Source organism: Fusarium verticillioides, chromosome 1 (assembly GCF_000149555.1).
Source record: "Fusarium verticillioides 7600 chromosome 1, whole genome shotgun sequence".
In the NCBI taxonomy this organism is placed as follows: domain Eukaryota; kingdom Fungi; phylum Ascomycota; class Sordariomycetes; order Hypocreales; family Nectriaceae; genus Fusarium; species Fusarium verticillioides.
Window position 1 is genome coordinate 3337211 of NC_031675.1, and position 16285 is coordinate 3353495.

Genomic DNA, 16285 nt, shown 5'->3' on the forward strand with positions numbered 1-16285 from the left:
ACCCTGACTTGCGCCTCCACACGCAGATAGATCGTCTGCTACGCTGATTCTTATTCCCATATCATATTGGATACGGCTCAGCCGGCTAAATCGATGAGACGCGTGCTGCTCAGGAAGCTCATTCACTGGCTCATTCGATCATTAATTCATACACTTTCTATCTCTGGTTGATCTGATTTCTCGTTCCTCATCACCGTGGTCATGCCCCAGTAAAGCGCTTATGAGATCTGTTAGCCAAGGGAGCTATCATTCGAGCAGATCATTGAATCTAGACATCTCCAACTGTGCCGAGGAAGACGGGCCAATACAGGGCCCCGGTCTCCGTGGGTCATTGCCATCCATGATCCTCCGTCTCGCAGAGGTGCCCTGCCAAACTCATGTTCTGCCATGACCGCGTTGCTACAAGTCTGGCATCGCTGGCGTGGTCTAAAACGCGAATGGATGCTTGAGTGCCTACTCCACAAGAGTAATTGCCGGATACCTGCCCCGTCCAAGTACATAATCGAAGATTGCCCTCGCTTTGATCCCAAAGTAGAAGTCTGTTTTCTTCATACAAACCCAGTAACTCATCATCTCTACTCATCGTCCTATCTTGTTTATCAGGATTTGCAGACTACATCAAGGTCTCAATTGCACCATCAACCACACAAAGCTTCATAGTGCACACTTCACACATATTACCTCAAAAACGGCACCATCAAAGTCAACCCTGGACATCACCAGCACCACACAACGCCTAGCCCACACCATCCTAAAGCCTTAGGACATATTTTTGCGCCGGTCTCTCGCTGTTGTAAGTGCTCCTTATTTGGTCATTGTCTATTGCGCCATGCTAGGCTTCTGTACTGCAGTATTATACTGCACTGCAAGTGGCGAGAGTGTCCAGTCGCGCCTTTGATTTCCTGTTCCCTTCTGGCTTGTCATTGTTGGTTGTATTCCAGTGAATCGGCCATTACAGACGCTTGTTGCCATTCCCGTCCTTTCCCGTCCTCGCCGTTCGCTTGGCCGGCGTCCCGCACATTATTATCCCATCTGTCGCCAGCCTCTTTTTCACTTCCTTATACCCTGGATTCTTCGTATATTCTTCCCATTTTCCTATCTTGGTACATGTCGGGATTCCAAATTTAGTTTATCACTCTATCCCTGGAGGTCGATCTCGAGCCACTTGTGCACAAACAATACTTTACGGGAGAAAGCTTCGCCTTTGTTTTTGCTACGCCTTCGCTTCAGCGTTGCGAGAGAAAAGACAAGAGTTTGCAAGCCCGTCTCAATCATTATCACCCGTTCCATTCAATTTAGTATCTTGGCCACAAACTGGAGTACCAAAGTACTCGAGAGGTACGAGCCATCCCTCCGATTCTCCCGCCGAACACTGAGTCACATTCTCTGTACCCTTTTCGCATCGGCCTGGCCTGGCCTGGCACTTAACCCCACCCAAGCACGCTCCGGAGGGTCGGGCTTTCTGGCTTCCTTCCAGGTTCTCAAAGCCCACCTCACCTCACCTTACACGCCCCTGCCCTGTCCTGTCCTGTCCTGTCCTGCCATTCCTTTCTTTCCAACAAGTGAGGTGAGCTGCTGGGTGCTGGGTGGGTGAAAACTTGGCAGGCCGCCAAAAATACACACCCGTACCCGTTTCGTCCTTCACCGCTGCCCACACTACGGTTCGGCCTTGCCCACCAAACATTGTTTGAGTCTCCCGCGCGCAAAGAAAAAAATGATGATACCTTGCCTTGGGTGCTCCAGTACTTTATTATTTCGCGCCCCTCCCCCAAATCCCAACCTCTTTTCGCTTCCCTCTGTGCCTCTGTGCTCTTCACCTCGATATTGTTATTGATTCCGAATCTGGGTCTCCTTCTTCAGATTCCACCCTTCCCTTCTTGGCTCCTACCTATTTTCTCTTTGCAGCCTTGCTTCCTTCCACTGTTTCGTTTCGTTCAAACTCCCCGCCCTGTTCTCTTACATATACACACACACAAAACCTCACCTAACACACACACACTCTCACTCAATCTCACATCACTACAATGACTTCAACATTTCAAATGCAACAACCCTTTTATCGTCCAGCCTCTCTAACCGTGGATACACAACACGCACAGAAGTACTTCGAAGACGAAGACAACAGTGTATTAGACGACAACATTCTTGAGCACAACACTATTGATTCGGGCTTGGACCTATCGCCCCCCATGGCTGACAGTCGTCGAGAATCTTTTGCTGTCGGCCCTCCTCTCTTCTCACCAAAACAAGAGGACTGGCAATCCGTCGAAATGCAGTCTGTCTCCTCCAACAACCCTTTCTTTGACCAGCATAGCAACAACCCTTTTATGCGCCCTGATCACACTCAAAACAATGGCTTCGCTGCCACTGCCAACTGGTTCGGAAACACCTCCGGCACTTGCACTCCTCTGAATCCCTTCGATGGTGTTCCTGCTGAATATGACGCCAACGCATCTCTCTTCCACCGACCCATGGCCGGTCCAACACCCTTCACAAACCCTGGGAACATGTTCCCGTCACTTCCCGTCGGCTCCCAGTCTATCCCCACATCTCCCCAGAAAGAGTGGATGACCCCTCAGCAGCCCATTAACAAGAACAAAATGCGCCCTAGTAGCCCCGGTCTCCGCTCTCACAACGAGATGCGCCGCGGCGACGGTATTCGGAAGAAGAATGCTCGCTTTGATATTCCAGCAGAGCGAAACCTCAGCAACATCGACCATCTTATTTCTCAGTCCACCGACGAACAAGAGATTAAGGAGCTCAAGCAGCAGAAGCGATTGCTCCGTAACCGACAAGCAGCGTAAGTCCTGTCGCACTAAATAAACATAAAGAGGTTGTCAATCCAAGATTTGATACTAATTACTGCCAGTCTTGATTCGAGACAACGCAAGAAGCAGCATACTGAGCGTCTAGAGGATGAGAAGAAGCAATATACCGCTCTCATGACTGACATGGAGGAAGAGCTGAAGATGCTTCATGCCAGGGTTGAACAACTGGCCCTCGAAAAGCAGGAATGCATTAAGTTCATCGAGACCCAGAGGCTGGACAAAGAAGAGATGATCCGTGTTCACACCAATGAGACTGGCGAACTGAGGAAGAAGATCAGCGTTCTCACCGACCATGTTCAGCGACTCGATAGCGCCGTTCCCGCCACCGGAGACAACGGCTTTTCAAGCGGCTTCGATGCCATGGACGCCATGGACGGTTTGGGCATGCCTGGTGCATGGGATGCTTCGAATTTCCTTCATGATTATCCAGAGCCTGAAGTCAAGCAGGAGATGGCTATTGTTCCCACCAAGAAGAACGACAACCCCTTCGTCGAGAGCGAGAAGCCTGCCGCCCAGGGTGGCCTCCTCTTCATGCTCTTCCTCGTTGGTGCCTTCGTCCTCTCGAGCCGCTCGACCCCTGCTATTCCTCGCGTTTCTGAGGATGTCAGGGCCGCCTCGGCCACTATTCTCGACAATGTTCTCAAGGACGCTGGTGTCAACTCTCAGTCGGCCAGTCTGCAAGCTGCCCCCCACCCATCCGGCACTGCTAATTGGGGCAATGCTATCTCCATGAATGACATGGCGATGGATGGTGTTGCACCTTCGATGCTTGGTGAGCTTGGTGACCAGCTGACTCAGCCGACTCAGGAGCAGACCAACGAGCAGATCTTCTCTCTATCAGCTGCTCAGTATAATGGTGTCAACTCCCAAGATTTCCTCCAGAACGCTCCTGAGAGATCATCACCCAGTCAAGGTCGCCGGAATCTAGCCGAAGCACTTGCGACGATGCGAATTCCAAACAAACAAAACGATGCAGCCGAAGTGTACACGCGCTCCCTTCTGTGGGATCAGATTCCCAACGATGTTGTACGAAACTTCGCGAAAATGGTGTCAGAATGCAACAACGCGCAAAATGAGCAGCAATGCAACGAATTAAGGACATGAACGAAGACACGAATCAAGAATATAAAAAAAGTCACGATGACGATTTCACGGCTAAGCCTCGATCGGCTTTGAAACACCTGTTCTCATTTTTCTCTATTTCCTTTTTCTTTTGTCACGTATTTTCCTTATAAGTCGGCTATTTTCCTTCCTCTTTATGGGGGATGAGCTGCCATATACTCGATGTCGCTCTCGCGCACTCCAGACATGTTGCTCACGCACCCAAATGGATGGTTTCTTGTCTTCCTTTTGTCGTTTCTTGTGGATTTCCTATTTTGGGGTCTTTCTGATTTCCTATGGATCGAGCAAGCGAGCGTGCATTGATTTGTTTATTTTTGAGTGATTTTCCCAGCGTGGCATCGGTTTTCCTCTCTCGAAATTGGATACCTCTCTTTTGGTAACGGCGAACGGGATGTGGTCGATGTGTACGGATGTGAGCCAGATTGGGTGTGGACATTTGCGGCGAAACAGCAGCCAACAGGAAGTAGCAGGCAGACTCTATGAGGGCCCAGTCCATGGAGAGTCTTGATACTATCGCGGTGCGTGGAAAGGACTTGGCGGCTAAGGATATGGATGGAGATGGAAATTGGCATACGTCTGAAGACGACAATGACTGAAATGGTCTATGATGACGATGATACGAGCTCGTCGATGATCCATTTACTTGTTTGTTTGGAATTAGTTCGATTCATTGAAACAACCTCCGGTTCCAGGTGATCCGGTCAGTTGTACAATATTTTATGGCATGGATAATTATCTGGAATTACATAGTTTTCGCGCGGCGAGCATCAAACAAAGAATATCCATCTCAACAGTTACATTCAGTATTCGTGACGATCATGATGCCGATGTTACCTCGTGAACAGTTATGTCATATCATCGGATCTCTGCTTAGGCAGCCTTTTATACACTTTGGATGGACCAGGTCCCAAAAGAGGAAGAGGGGCGGGTGCTAGTTTCGAAGCAAGAATTGATAAAAGATAGCAGGTGAGACATATGCCAGACCGGTCGATAATAGGCTAGAAGACGTAAGTGGTGGGTGTCAGCGCAAGAGGGTGGTTTGTCTTAGACAATGTCTTGCCAATGCGCGGCGCTGGGGCGGCACCGGATGCGCACATCAGCTAGATGAGCATGTATGTACTGTATATACAGTATTGACGAGTTGATTTGATTCGGTGCGCAAATGAAGATAGCAATCAAGTCTCTTAAGGAGAGGCTAGTTACGTGGTAGGCCTCATGTTTATGCTGATAGTCTAAACACATATCGATCGATCACCGGTTCTGCGCCACTATGGCTTTGCTCTTTGGTATGGGGAATCCTTGAAGTTGCTGCATCTCGTCTAGAAGCTGCCGGGCGTGGCTACATTGCATGGCCTTGCATTGCAGGGCGTTGAGCTGAAGGGATAGCTTTAGCTGGGAGTTGATTGATTGTTTTCTTCTTTCCTCGACGCAAGGAACAAACGGGCTTATCAGAAAACAAACCTATCACTGGCCATGCATGAGATACAAATGCGATAGTCTTAAAGAGCCACGAGGAGACGAATGAACCAAGCTCAAACGACGAGATTCCAACCACTAATTACAGCAGCGATATAGCGTTTTTCGAATTTATTCACTCTTGTTAAGCTCACTTCTCAATGTGACAAAGATGAGTTCACTTTGATCCCATAACAGGGCCGCTATAGCGATGAGCCGCGACAACCTCTGTGCACCCCTCGTCATGTATGTAGGCCTAGACCAGGCCGCGTCAACAGGCCGCATGACTAAGATGTCCAATAATAATAATGATATGATGTCTCTTTAGGCTATTGACGTTGGGCATCAATAATAAACGCCTTGTGGGATTGGTAGGGTTTTGTCACGAGGTCCAAAATGAGAGAAGAGGGAAAATCCATCGCGAGATGGCGGCGGTGGACGATGTACGGTTGCGACACTACACCAATGGTCTTCACCCTAGCCATATGTACGTAGTAGAGAACCACTCAGATACCGTTTTGCGATATTTACAACAAGAGGCAAGGTGGAAACACCCTGTACTCTATCTATATACTTAAGAATAGTAAGATATCGAGACACAAGCACACATAAACCCCCACCCAACCGTATCTGGCAAGTATACATATAGGTATGTCGATGTGAGCAAGACACCCCAATAAATTAGTTACATCAATACGGGATAAAAGTTGGCTGGTCATCCAAAAGGGCGAATCGGAACCATGTGGTTGACTGTCCCATCTGCTTCTCCTCCTCCTCTTTGATTGACTTATACGACATATACATCGCGGAGATGCACTTCTCGGTCACAGTGGCACATGGCTACAGTTGCACTACTTGCGGTTGCCCTCGCCCAGAGGGTCGTACTTCTCCTTCCAGATCCTAATGCAAGATGTTTGAATCAGCGGTTGTCCATCGAATCGTATGGTGTATGATGGGGGATCAAGACCAATCGATAAAACGCCCTCCGTTGCACCAGGGCCTGTGGCTCCCGGGCAAGGCGGAGTCGACGAGAGCCTATCGAAATGCGGATTGCCGCAACAACACTGGAGGACGATGTGCAGAGGGAGGTCCTGGCTGTGGACTTACCAAGAGTTCCCTAGTGTCTTATTACCAGCCTTCTCAGCCAGTCGATAATACCGAGCTGCCGCGAACTGTGCAGGATATCAGCCTCATGCGATGAGTCAAGCATCATTAAACGTATAGAAACGGCCATAGTCGATGGGAGATTCTGGCAGAATGAGTTGGGCAGTGAGTTGCTTTGGGTGCCAGTATGTCGACGAATGAAGTGACCCAGGCTCACCGAGAACATCTCTGCAGCCATGACTTCGATACAGCTCATGTATTGTGCAGAGTGCTCTTGAACATGCCAGACAGATAGTCATGAATAAATGGCTTATGGTGTAACATACCTTGTCTTTCTTACACCCGAAGCCTTCGACGTAGCACCAGGCAATCTCGTTCATGGCGTCTATCAATCAGTGTCAGACCTTGTTCTCAGCTCGTGTATGTACGACTTACCAGTATCTCCTAGATTCGCCGCAGTCTCATAATACTACATTCAAGGCAATGGTCAGCAATTGATGTCGCTCCCACAAGAGTTAGAGTCAACGTACCTGCTTGGCGGCGTAGGCATCCTTTTCGATACCCCAACCATGCCTGAAGCAGTTGGCCAGCTCGAAAATGGCGAGAACAAGCTCTCCCTTTGCAGCTCCACCCTTCTTCATGCCCGCCTGGAGAGCCATCTGCTCAATTGATGCAGAATTGGAGGCTGCAGCTGAAAGATACTTGACAGCACCCTCCGGGTCTGGAGCGCAACCCCATCCGTGTCTGTACAGCACGAGCCATGTTAGCGTTCGAGACATGCAAATAAACTCATCTCGATAGATCACCAATACAAGGTTGGTACAAGGTTTCGGGTACCGCTCGACGTAAGTATCAAGGTTTGGAGTCTCAACCGTCTCCAGAGCTTCAAACTCTATCAAGCGTTACCTCGAGTGCTCCACCCGAGACATTGATATTCTATCCCGGTGTTCTCACCTTAAAGCAAGGCCGTACAACACTTGGCTGAGCGGGTTGTTGGCGCCTTGAGGATCAGCCAGCCGCCCAAACATGCGCGTTGACAACTCCAGTTTCCCCTCTTCGTGTAGGCGAATGGCTTCTTGAATATCCTGATCAATTTGCTGCGACGAAACAGCACGCTCTTCGCCTCTACTGCTGTCCGAGGGCGTGCCTGGCCTGCTGTTGCTCCTGGCGCGGTTATTCTGACCCGCCAGCATAGTCGCGCGCTTCTCCCACTGCGCCTCGTCTGATGTGACAATGTCGGGCAGGTTCTCGGGGACGTTCTCGGACGAGGGAGGTGCCCGGCTCAGATGCAGTCGCTGAGACAGACGACGGGCGCCGCTCTCTTTCTTTGTCTGGCTCGACTCTGAAGCAGAGCGTGATCGACCAGATCGGAAGACATCGAGGGATCGCCGGGACTTGTCTTTTTCTTTGGGTTCTTGAACTGCGAGATGTAGATTGTCGACAGACTTCATCGAGGGCGGGTAGATGCGCTCTTGGGTTGAGGTGTCGGAGCGGATGATGGTAAACTCGGGGGCTGCCAGATGATCGATAGTGCCTTTCTCAGGCGGTTGGCCCGTGGAGAGGTCGTCCTTCTTCTTGAGAATGTCGCGTATGCCCATTTTCGCTAATGGTAATATGGACTTGAGGGGAGGTTTGCGGGGTTGTAATCAGCAATTATATTGATGACAGCCCGGAGGCGGAAGGGCCCGTTCACGAAGGATCTACACAGCGATTCGCGAAGCAAACAGCCCAATCGAGAACGAGACGGCGGGATCAACGAAATAAGCTAAAGATCAGGTCAATATCGTCGAGTGAGAATGGCATGTTTATTAAGTTGCTGGCGCTTTACTCATTCCTTCAAAGTACCGCAAACAGACAGGCACGAGTAAAAGGCACAGACAGATAGGCGCCTGGATTGAGGCTGAGTTGAGGCTTTGCGATTTCTTGTACCAGAACTGTCATTGAACACGATGTGACTGGTGTTCTCAGATCTCTGGTCTGCCTAGTTGCTGACTGGAAGCGCCAATAAAGATCAGCAACCCTTGGTTCGTTTCAAACTTGAAAGAATACCTGAAGCCGACAAAAGTCCAAGGCAACTGTTACTAATATTAGGTAGGTAGGTAGGTAGGTTCCTTGAAGCTAACAATGCCCCTCACTCATCCTTGATGACATCCAACACAATGCCACCTTGTTCTGCCCGCCTCCAATGTACCTACTAACCTATCAGACTGCCGACTAGAGTAATCATCCATGGCATAAATCATCCCAAGACAGCTACAGCAAGGAGGTTGTCCAGGATCTTCATTCAACCCATTTTACAGTATTCATTTAGGTAATCACTAATAGTGCCTCATGGTCGTACACAGTAACAGAATCTTTCATTCAATACATATCTACTATCTTCGGTATTGTTTTGAACACAGATGTGTTCATCTCAATAACCGCATTCTTTTGCTCATCTTTTGTTTCTTTTCCTTTGTTTCATGATATGCTGGTGGCACTTGATAGCCAAAACCTTTGCAGGCGCCGATAAGTCATGGGTATCTTGAAATCATTTACCATAATCCAGTCCCAGTCTCCAGACGCCAAGAAAGAACAACAAGTTCAAATCCGAGGTTGCCTGCTTCTACTCGCTGGAAACAGTCGTGATCAATTGATCTAGATCGATAGGAAGTCCTTGTGTTCTTCAAAATCGGAAAGGTCCGAGTCTGCATCAATGAACTCGGCAACTTCATCTGAATCAACATCGTCGGAATCAGCAGCTTCGTCATCACTTGAAATGTCTCCAAGAGGCTCGCCAGCGGCATTGGTTTTGTTTCGAAGGACGCTTGCCCTCTCACGGTGTGGGAGCTTACATCCCTTGACCTTACAGCGGCCAGTATTGCTAAAGTCAGGACACTCAAAAACGTGCCGGTCAGTACACTCTGCTCCTTTCTCGCAGTATCCGTTGAAACCAAAATTGCGACAAACTGGGGCGGCTGGCGACGCTTTAGAGTGAGTATAGGGACAGTCAGCCTTGGCACAGTGGCCTTTGGCAAAATGCAAACAGTTGGGGGTGCGCTCAGGAGTCATGTCATGGGAGAGGTCACAAGACTCGCCGCTGACACATTGCCCATCTTTCAGTATATCTTTACATAGTGCCACTTTGTTCGGGTCGTGCATGTAGCGGCACCGAGGGCCTTTGGTGCATGAACCTATGTGCAAAATACTCGTCAGTTTCGCCCCATGGCCACTGGGCCGGTCCAGGTGAAGGAGATGAGAAGCACTCCAGCCTGGGGATGAGAAATTACCAGTCGTTGAGAAGATTTTACAGAGTTGATTTATCTTCTTGACCCTGCCGGTTCGCCTTAACCCTGTCAGCAAATTCGTCTCATTGAAAGGAACTTCGTACCGCTGGTCGTTAACGAATCTGTTCGCAACGAGGTTTCCTGTCTTTGTTCGGTAAAACTTAACTCCAGCAACAGTGGTGAACTTTGGAGTTCGCAAGGAGGAGTTGAGGGCACCTGCAGCGGGTAAGGCACAAGCGCCAGAGTCACACCGAAGTTTGCACGCACCAGGAATCTTGACGAGCTTCTTGCCACCGTCGATGACGCGGAATTGAACACCTTCGATGGTGAGCACATTGCGGTCTGCGGGGTTAGTCTGCGCGCTCGAAGCGATAGCTTGATGCTTCAGAAACTCGTCGAACTGAGCCTTCTCGCGCTGCCGGCGTCCGCTGATCTTTCTCTGGCGTGTTTCTTCGATAGCCTTGGCGCGATTCTGGGTTTCTTTCTCGTAAACGTTGGCGTTAATAAGTTGACGGTGGCGATCGGTTCTGGAAACCCAACCAGGGGGTGTTTCAGCACCACTACTGGCAGAACGAGAAGCAGTTGAGTTGTCGCCATTCAAGTGAAGGGTTCGGTGGTGGTGCGCCGTGGGGTGGCGGCCAATTCTATTATGGCGAGCTGGGTACGGTGAGCTCGCATGTCGATAGGAGTTTTCTAGGCATATCAGTAGTGATCTCTCCTCATGGCAAGTTTCCGCATACGGCGATGATGAGCAGGATGATGGCTTGGAGTTCCCCGAGAGCCCGCTTGTTGATTCTTATGTCGGTTGATCTGGCCTAGGATTTATCAGCAAATTGAAATTACCGTGATGCGCGAGGGGCACAAACCCGCGACTTGACTGATACGAGCCAGGAGTTCTCGTTCTTCTTCTGACATGTTGTTAATGGCTTTATGCGACGGGATTGGCTGTGCCTTTGTAAAGAGCGCAGTGGTGTTAGGGATAAAATTAGTAGTGTTTGGGATGGATTATTGCAGGTTGTAGGTAAATAACAGCGAAGACGTCGAGCAGTGGGAGACGGGCGGCAGGATGCATCATCAAAGAAATAGTCTTAGTCATCCTCCCTCCGAAGCATCATTGGTTGGCTGCTTTCGCATCTTCAACGCCCTCACAAGGCTGAGCTTTGTTATCAATCACCTTTCAACTTCCTCAAAATCTATTTACACAAGGCTTAATCAAGCAATCCTTTAGAGATTGGGACGCGTCGCGGCCGACATACTATCTTCATCGTCTTTTCTGTGGATCTATATCCCACGCAGAAACTCCACAAACATTCTCATCCGATCGCGACTCGACCGCATACCATGGCATCCACATGGGATCTCTTAGATCCTGAGGAAGAGGCTGAGCTTCACAAGACTCGCCTCCTCAATGTGGAAGAGAAGCCTTTCAAGCGTCTCACCAAACGAATCAATACCATTTCACAACTCTTACTGCCATTTGATCCTGCCATAAATGGAGCCAACACGTCTGAAGATATCAGGTCCAAACTCAAGCAGCTCAAGGAGGACATGAACCTTGATTTCGATGCTTTTGGCAGCAGTATCACGCGCATGCAATTCCTCCACAACGCAAATTCCCAAGAACGTGAGCGCTACAGAGTCGACCAAGATCGTATCCTCGCCGATTGCCAATCGGTACGACAAAACAATATCCAACTTCGAGAGCAGCTCGAGTCCGCACAAGCCACCCTCGCACAGCGCAAGCAATTCGACGAGCTAGCGGAAAAAATCACATCGAACCGTCTTCTTCGACCACGGGAAGACCAAATTACCAACCTTGCTAAACTCGAGGAAGAGTGTCGAGAGCTAGAGCGAGAGAGTGAAACCTACAGCGAAACTTGGAGGGAACGTCGAGAACAGTTTAACAGAATCATGGAAGAAGGGATGCTCTTGCGGCGGCAGATTAGAGATGAAAAGGAGGAGGTCGATCGTCGAGAGGGTATGAATGAGGATGCAGAGGATGATGCCGAGGTGGACAAGGTCGGCCAGACACCCAGAAACGAACCGAGCGGTAACGCGACACCTCATCCCGACCAAGATAGCCAGATGAAGGCAGATGGGGGCGCAGGAACACCGAACCCAGAAGCTCTCAATGGAGGAACAACACCAATGAGGGATACGCCAGGCCCAGACATGCTTAAGCCACCTTCTGGTCATAATGAGTCGCAAAGCCTGGGAGATAGCCAGGCTCCCAGTCGGGATGTTTCGCCTATACCACCACATGACGAGCGCAAGGCAGAATCGGGAGAGGATGTTGACATGGAGGAGTCTGAGTTCAGTCGAGCCCATGACGACGGAGGAACGACACCCCAGGTGACAGTTGAGCTACCTGAAAGTAATGATGACAAGATGGAAGTAGACAATTAGGGCTTCCCACTCGGCTGTTTGTACTATCGATTATATCCTAAGATACCCTCATAAATGAAGGTCCAGAAGCGTTTCCCTTTGTTTTTAATTAAGTGTCTTCTAAGTGGTATCGCAAAGTGTCATCCCTTGGTTCCGATTTATGATTCTATTAAGCATCGACCTGGGTAGCTTTGGCTTTTACCAGCGCCTCCTTGGCCTGCACCACCTGGTCCTCCGGAGCGTTCAGCTCTTCGCTCAAGGCGAGTTGCTCCTCCAGCTTCTCAACAGCGACAGCGATCTTTTGTCGTAGGGGTTCGAATACGGCCTTTGTCTGCTCAAGGGCAGTTTGCTAAGTCGTGTTAGATCGCCTTTCTTGGCCGAATACCAAGGTGATGTTTCAGACTGACCTGCTGTTTAAGCATGAATGAGGCATTCTCATCATCGTTTGCGCCGCTATCAATCTTCTCCTTCAGAGCTTTGACCTTGGCTTCCTCTTGCTCAACCTCTTTGTGGTATGAAGCCTCCTCTTTGAGGAGTCGGTTGACAGAGCCTGTAGCGATGGCGAGTTGGGAAGGCGGCGGCATGGTGGATTGGTTCGGGATCACTCAACAATCGACTAGATGTTTGGCGAGTTGCGGTGTTTTTATGTACAAGCCTGGTTCCTAGGCAATGAGAAAAGGGGCTTTTGTTTATTTGGGTGCCTGCTCGGTGTCTGATGCCTGGAAAACAAATGGAGAAGCAAGTGAGATCATGTTGGACGTACGTGGGGTTTAACTAAATGGCGGGGCTCCTCGCATTGACTTTCTACGCGCTTGACCGCGTTGAACAGCTGAAAGTACTTCACTGTGGCATCACCGAGGTGCTGAGAACATCTTTAAAGGTCGAGATACAAGCGACCGTTCTTTACTACTTAACTCAACTACTAATGTAATATCCGACAGAACTCATTCATAAGAGAAACTGCTGCACATCCACCTCTGCCGTTTTCCCAAAGAGCTACGATCAATCCATCCAAGTACCGCAAGCCGTGGTATCTCCCGAAACGCCGACAACACCATCTGGGCGGCCCCTGAGTGACTGCCCTAGAATGCTGGAATTCAATAGTTTATATAACCTGACACACGCCATCCATCCAAGTTTTCGTTATGATGCAATAAGCAAAACCAACCGACCTGCCAGATTATGCTGAAACAGCTACTGCGGTTGAAGCAACTGCAGCACGCTCGGGCTCGTTCGGGGCGTCATTGTCTTGAGACATCTCACCACCAGCTTCTCTTTCTGCCCAAGCTCCCCAGAGTCCACGCTTCGCCCTTATCCGGATGTCATCTCCTAGACCAGGACCCTGCTCGACCTTGATAGCATCCTTGGTCGCGAGAACCAGACACTCGAAGAACATTTTGGTAGCATCAGCCTTGGTGGTCTGTTGTCTAGGGCAGAGGTTCTGGAGAAGAACTGCTCTCTGAGTTCGCTTGCTGGGGCTGTCAGCAGCATCGTCACCAAATCGCTCTCGCAATTGGTGCACGACATGTTTCGTGACTTGAGAAACAGGACCGCTCTCAGCAGGATGGACCAGGGCAACAGTCGTATCTTCAAAGCCAGGCATCATGGTTCCTGCATCTTCGTCCTCCATCTCATCATCGGCGATGATTTCATGGCGGCTCTCCTCTGGGGGGATACTCATTTCACCGAAAACGCCCTCGAAACCATGTCCAGTGTCTGAACCGACATCGAGCATACGTGGTGACTTGGAAGCGCCGTGGTCACTTTCGACGTCGGCAATGCCACTGTCACGCTTGCGCTTGAGCTCGTTCATGCCACGAGCAGTGTCTAGTGTGAGCATATTGCGAAGCTCTGGGGCCCAGGCCGAGCTTCGGCCTTCCCCCATGATTGATGACACGAATCCTCCGCTCTTTTGCATATCCATCAAAGCCAGCAGAAAGGGGTCACGGGGAAGGAACCCACCCTCCCTTATGATATTGTCACGGTTGGCTTGCTGTTGCTTTATGTGGTTACTCGAGAGAGCGATTTCTTCATCAGGTGTGAGTATCTTCTGTTTCTTGGCGCGCTGCGCTGGTCGTCGAATAATCTGGTCTTCCTCGTGGTCGGGTTCATAAAGGTCTGTCATCTGGAATCTCGAGTGATCCTGTTCTAGCTGTGCAACCCGGTCTTCGTCGATGTCAGAAAGCGGCGACTCTGAAATTCGAGGAGGAGGGTAAGCTGCGATATCATGTACTTGGGAGACATCGTCAGGGTTGAAGTCGAGTGCCATCGGTTCGAGGTCCTCGCCGTCATGAATCTGAACGCGCTCGTCGGGCAGATCTAAAGTCATCGCTCGGTCGTCGTCCTTTTGGGGAAAATCAAGCTCTGAATCATCAACCTCGGGACCAGCCGTTGTGCGATCCTCCCTTCGGCCACCTTCGGGCTCAAGACCTGTCCCTTCAAGGCCAAGATCATCAAGACCAAAATCCAATTCCAGATCAATATTCCCCATGGGTGCAATCATGTCGTCTTCCATTCCCATGCCGTCGTTAAGAAACTGGCTGTTATCGTAATCTTCCTGGAGGTTGATGTCACGCTGACTAGCGCGTCCTTTGCGGCCAATTGGAGCAGCAGTCACATCCTCCACTTGAGACAAAAGCCAGTTCGCGTCTGGTGGAGGAGGTAGTTCGAAATTATCGTATGGGGTGATTCTGTCAGGAAGGGTCAGGGCCTCCCGGTTGGGAATTTGTAGGTTGACGGCCATGTCGTTGTTGCCCGAAGACCGAAATGCCTTGAAAGGGTTAGTGTACTCAGTCATGCAACGCGTCATGAGAAGGGCTTACCATTTTTATCTTCATCATAGCTTCATTGCAATCATCCAAAAGATAACGCGTCTTTCTTTGGTAGATTCGAACCACACCCAAGAGCAGCTGACTGCTTAGTCGCAAGGCCATCGGTGCCTGGGTAGGCATGAGGATGGCATCCACACTATCTTTAACATTGGATTGAAGAATATGATTTTTTGATAGCTTGCGCTCGAGGTTGGCAGAAAGCCAGACGCGGGCGAGCGGCCCGCTCTTGTTGAGCAAAGTCTCTGAGTAGAACATGATGCACTCGCGTAATTACGCGGTATGAATGTGAGAATAGGCAATTACCCACACGAGAAAAGAAAGGAAAAAAGTTGTATTCCAATGTTGAGGGGTTCTTTCAGGTACAGGTGGTAGTGATGGTTGGTGGGAGACCAAGAACGAGTTGATGAACACCAAGACTGGGGGCGCGTCGGGTAAACAAGCTTTTGCTGGACGGATAGCTCTACGCGCAAAAGCAATGTCGCGCGTACCCCAAAAGCACGAGGCAGTGCGAAAAGGCCGCGGAATATAATGAGAATGTTATAGCGACCAAAATTCTGGCGATAGCGACGGTGTCGGGAGTGCAGTAAAGTGACAAGGCGTGTGCGCGGGCGGGATTATCGCGACGTTAAGGCAGTCAAGGTATTTTATCAGAAGGGAAAATGGGACCTGGACCTTGAAGAGGGGGGATGCTCTGGTTGTTGTCCAACGGTAAATGGCGTGGCTGGGGGCATCTCAGGCCTGTGGGTGGCAGGAGCAGACAACTATTGCGGTATACGGGGAAACATTTATCCGAAGAACGATGCGCTTTAATTGGTCAGCCTTGATCATCGGCTGGCAAGGTCTCCCAACCAACACTGCCAAAATTTGTGGATGATGGCTCATGTAACTGGAGTGCTTGGATCCATCGACTTTTCTGAAACTGAGGTCATCACCTCATCTGAGGCAACCCTTGGCCCTAAACTCGTTTAGAATGATGATAGTTGCAGTAAGTCTGTGATGGCCTTCTTGCTTTTCGAAGACACGAGCGTTGAACCTGAGAAATCGATTGTCTCTACCAATACCCACAGGGTCACTTACATCGATGTCATAGGTCCTATAGATAGATGCCTGTACATCCTGTACTCCGTACTTGGTCAATTATTAACTATCCATGCAATATTTAGACCTGGTGAACCCAAACTTCCGGTATTGACTGTCTTTTTTAAGCAGTTTTCCCAACCCAAATAGTCCGTCATGTGGCTTAAACCTGCAGCAAAAGCGTCATTGGCCTGGCATTGCGAAGCTGGGCGGGAAT

The 16285-nt window shown here is 49.8% G+C and overlaps 6 protein-coding genes across 20 annotated transcripts; 2 read left to right on the forward strand and 4 right to left on the reverse strand.

The window, feature by feature from the left end:
• Positions 1-487: 487 nt before the first annotated feature.
• On the forward strand, positions 488-4812 carry FVEG_00971 (hypothetical protein). 3 transcript variants are annotated; one of them, XM_018887723.1, is made up of 3 exons: positions 488-1338; positions 2100-2800; positions 2870-4812. In XM_018887723.1, the coding sequence occupies exons 2-3, from the start codon at positions 2190-2192 to the stop codon at positions 3930-3932; spliced, it is 1674 nt and encodes a 557-aa protein (XP_018743502.1). In that variant the 5' UTR covers positions 488-1338; positions 2100-2189; the 3' UTR covers positions 3933-4812. The 3 variants fall into 3 exon arrangements, with proteins under 3 accessions (XP_018743502.1, XP_018743503.1, XP_018743501.1); XM_018887724.1 differs by having other exon boundaries at positions 488-793; XM_018887722.1 differs by having other exon boundaries at positions 488-2800.
• A 1043-nt stretch (positions 4813-5855) lies between these two features.
• Positions 5856-8611, reverse strand: FVEG_00970 (hypothetical protein). Of its 4 annotated transcripts, XM_018887721.1 has the most exons (7): positions 8338-8611; positions 7464-8274; positions 7040-7253; positions 6945-6978; positions 6836-6894; positions 6513-6577; positions 5875-6305 (listed from the first exon to the last, which is right to left on the reverse strand). In XM_018887721.1, the coding sequence occupies exons 2-7, from the start codon at positions 8105-8107 to the stop codon at positions 6257-6259; spliced, it is 1065 nt and encodes a 354-aa protein (XP_018743500.1). In that variant the 5' UTR covers positions 8108-8274; positions 8338-8611; the 3' UTR covers positions 5875-6256. The 4 variants fall into 4 exon arrangements, with proteins under 4 accessions (XP_018743499.1, XP_018743500.1, XP_018743498.1 ...); XM_018887720.1 differs by having other exon boundaries at positions 5856-6305; positions 7464-8611; XM_018887719.1 differs by lacking the exon at positions 5875-6305 and having other exon boundaries at positions 6568-6894; positions 8338-8602.
• A 233-nt stretch (positions 8612-8844) lies between these two features.
• On the reverse strand, positions 8845-10828 carry FVEG_00969 (hypothetical protein). Of its 10 annotated transcripts, XM_018887717.1 has the most exons (6): positions 10642-10828; positions 10516-10590; positions 10043-10468; positions 9880-9991; positions 9779-9834; positions 8845-9682 (listed from the first exon to the last, which is right to left on the reverse strand). In XM_018887717.1, exons 1-6 carry the CDS (start codon positions 10688-10690, stop codon positions 9147-9149), a joined length of 1254 nt encoding a protein of 417 aa, XP_018743496.1. In that variant the 5' UTR covers positions 10691-10828; the 3' UTR covers positions 8845-9146. The 10 variants fall into 10 exon arrangements, with proteins under 10 accessions (XP_018743496.1, XP_018743491.1, XP_018743494.1 ...); XM_018887712.1 differs by having other exon boundaries at positions 8845-9834; XM_018887715.1 differs by having other exon boundaries at positions 9880-10468.
• On the forward strand, positions 10007-12329 carry FVEG_00968 (hypothetical protein). The gene has a single exon (XM_018887707.1). It carries the CDS (start codon positions 11117-11119, stop codon positions 12179-12181), a length of 1065 nt encoding a protein of 354 aa, XP_018743486.1. The 5' UTR covers positions 10007-11116; the 3' UTR covers positions 12182-12329.
• On the reverse strand, positions 12330-12744 carry FVEG_00967 (tubulin binding cofactor A; the record flags this gene model as incomplete). Its single annotated transcript, XM_018887706.1, has 2 exons — positions 12330-12509; positions 12568-12744. 2 exons carry the CDS (start codon positions 12742-12744, stop codon positions 12330-12332), a joined length of 357 nt encoding a protein of 118 aa, XP_018743485.1.
• Positions 12745-13022: 278 nt separating this feature from the next.
• On the reverse strand, positions 13023-15678 carry FVEG_00966 (cohesin complex subunit SCC1). The gene is made up of 2 exons (XM_018887705.1): positions 14983-15678; positions 13023-14930 (listed from the first exon to the last, which is right to left on the reverse strand). Exons 1-2 carry the CDS (start codon positions 15244-15246, stop codon positions 13341-13343), a joined length of 1854 nt encoding a protein of 617 aa, XP_018743484.1. The 5' UTR covers positions 15247-15678; the 3' UTR covers positions 13023-13340.
• Between the last annotated feature and the right edge of the window lie 607 nt (positions 15679-16285).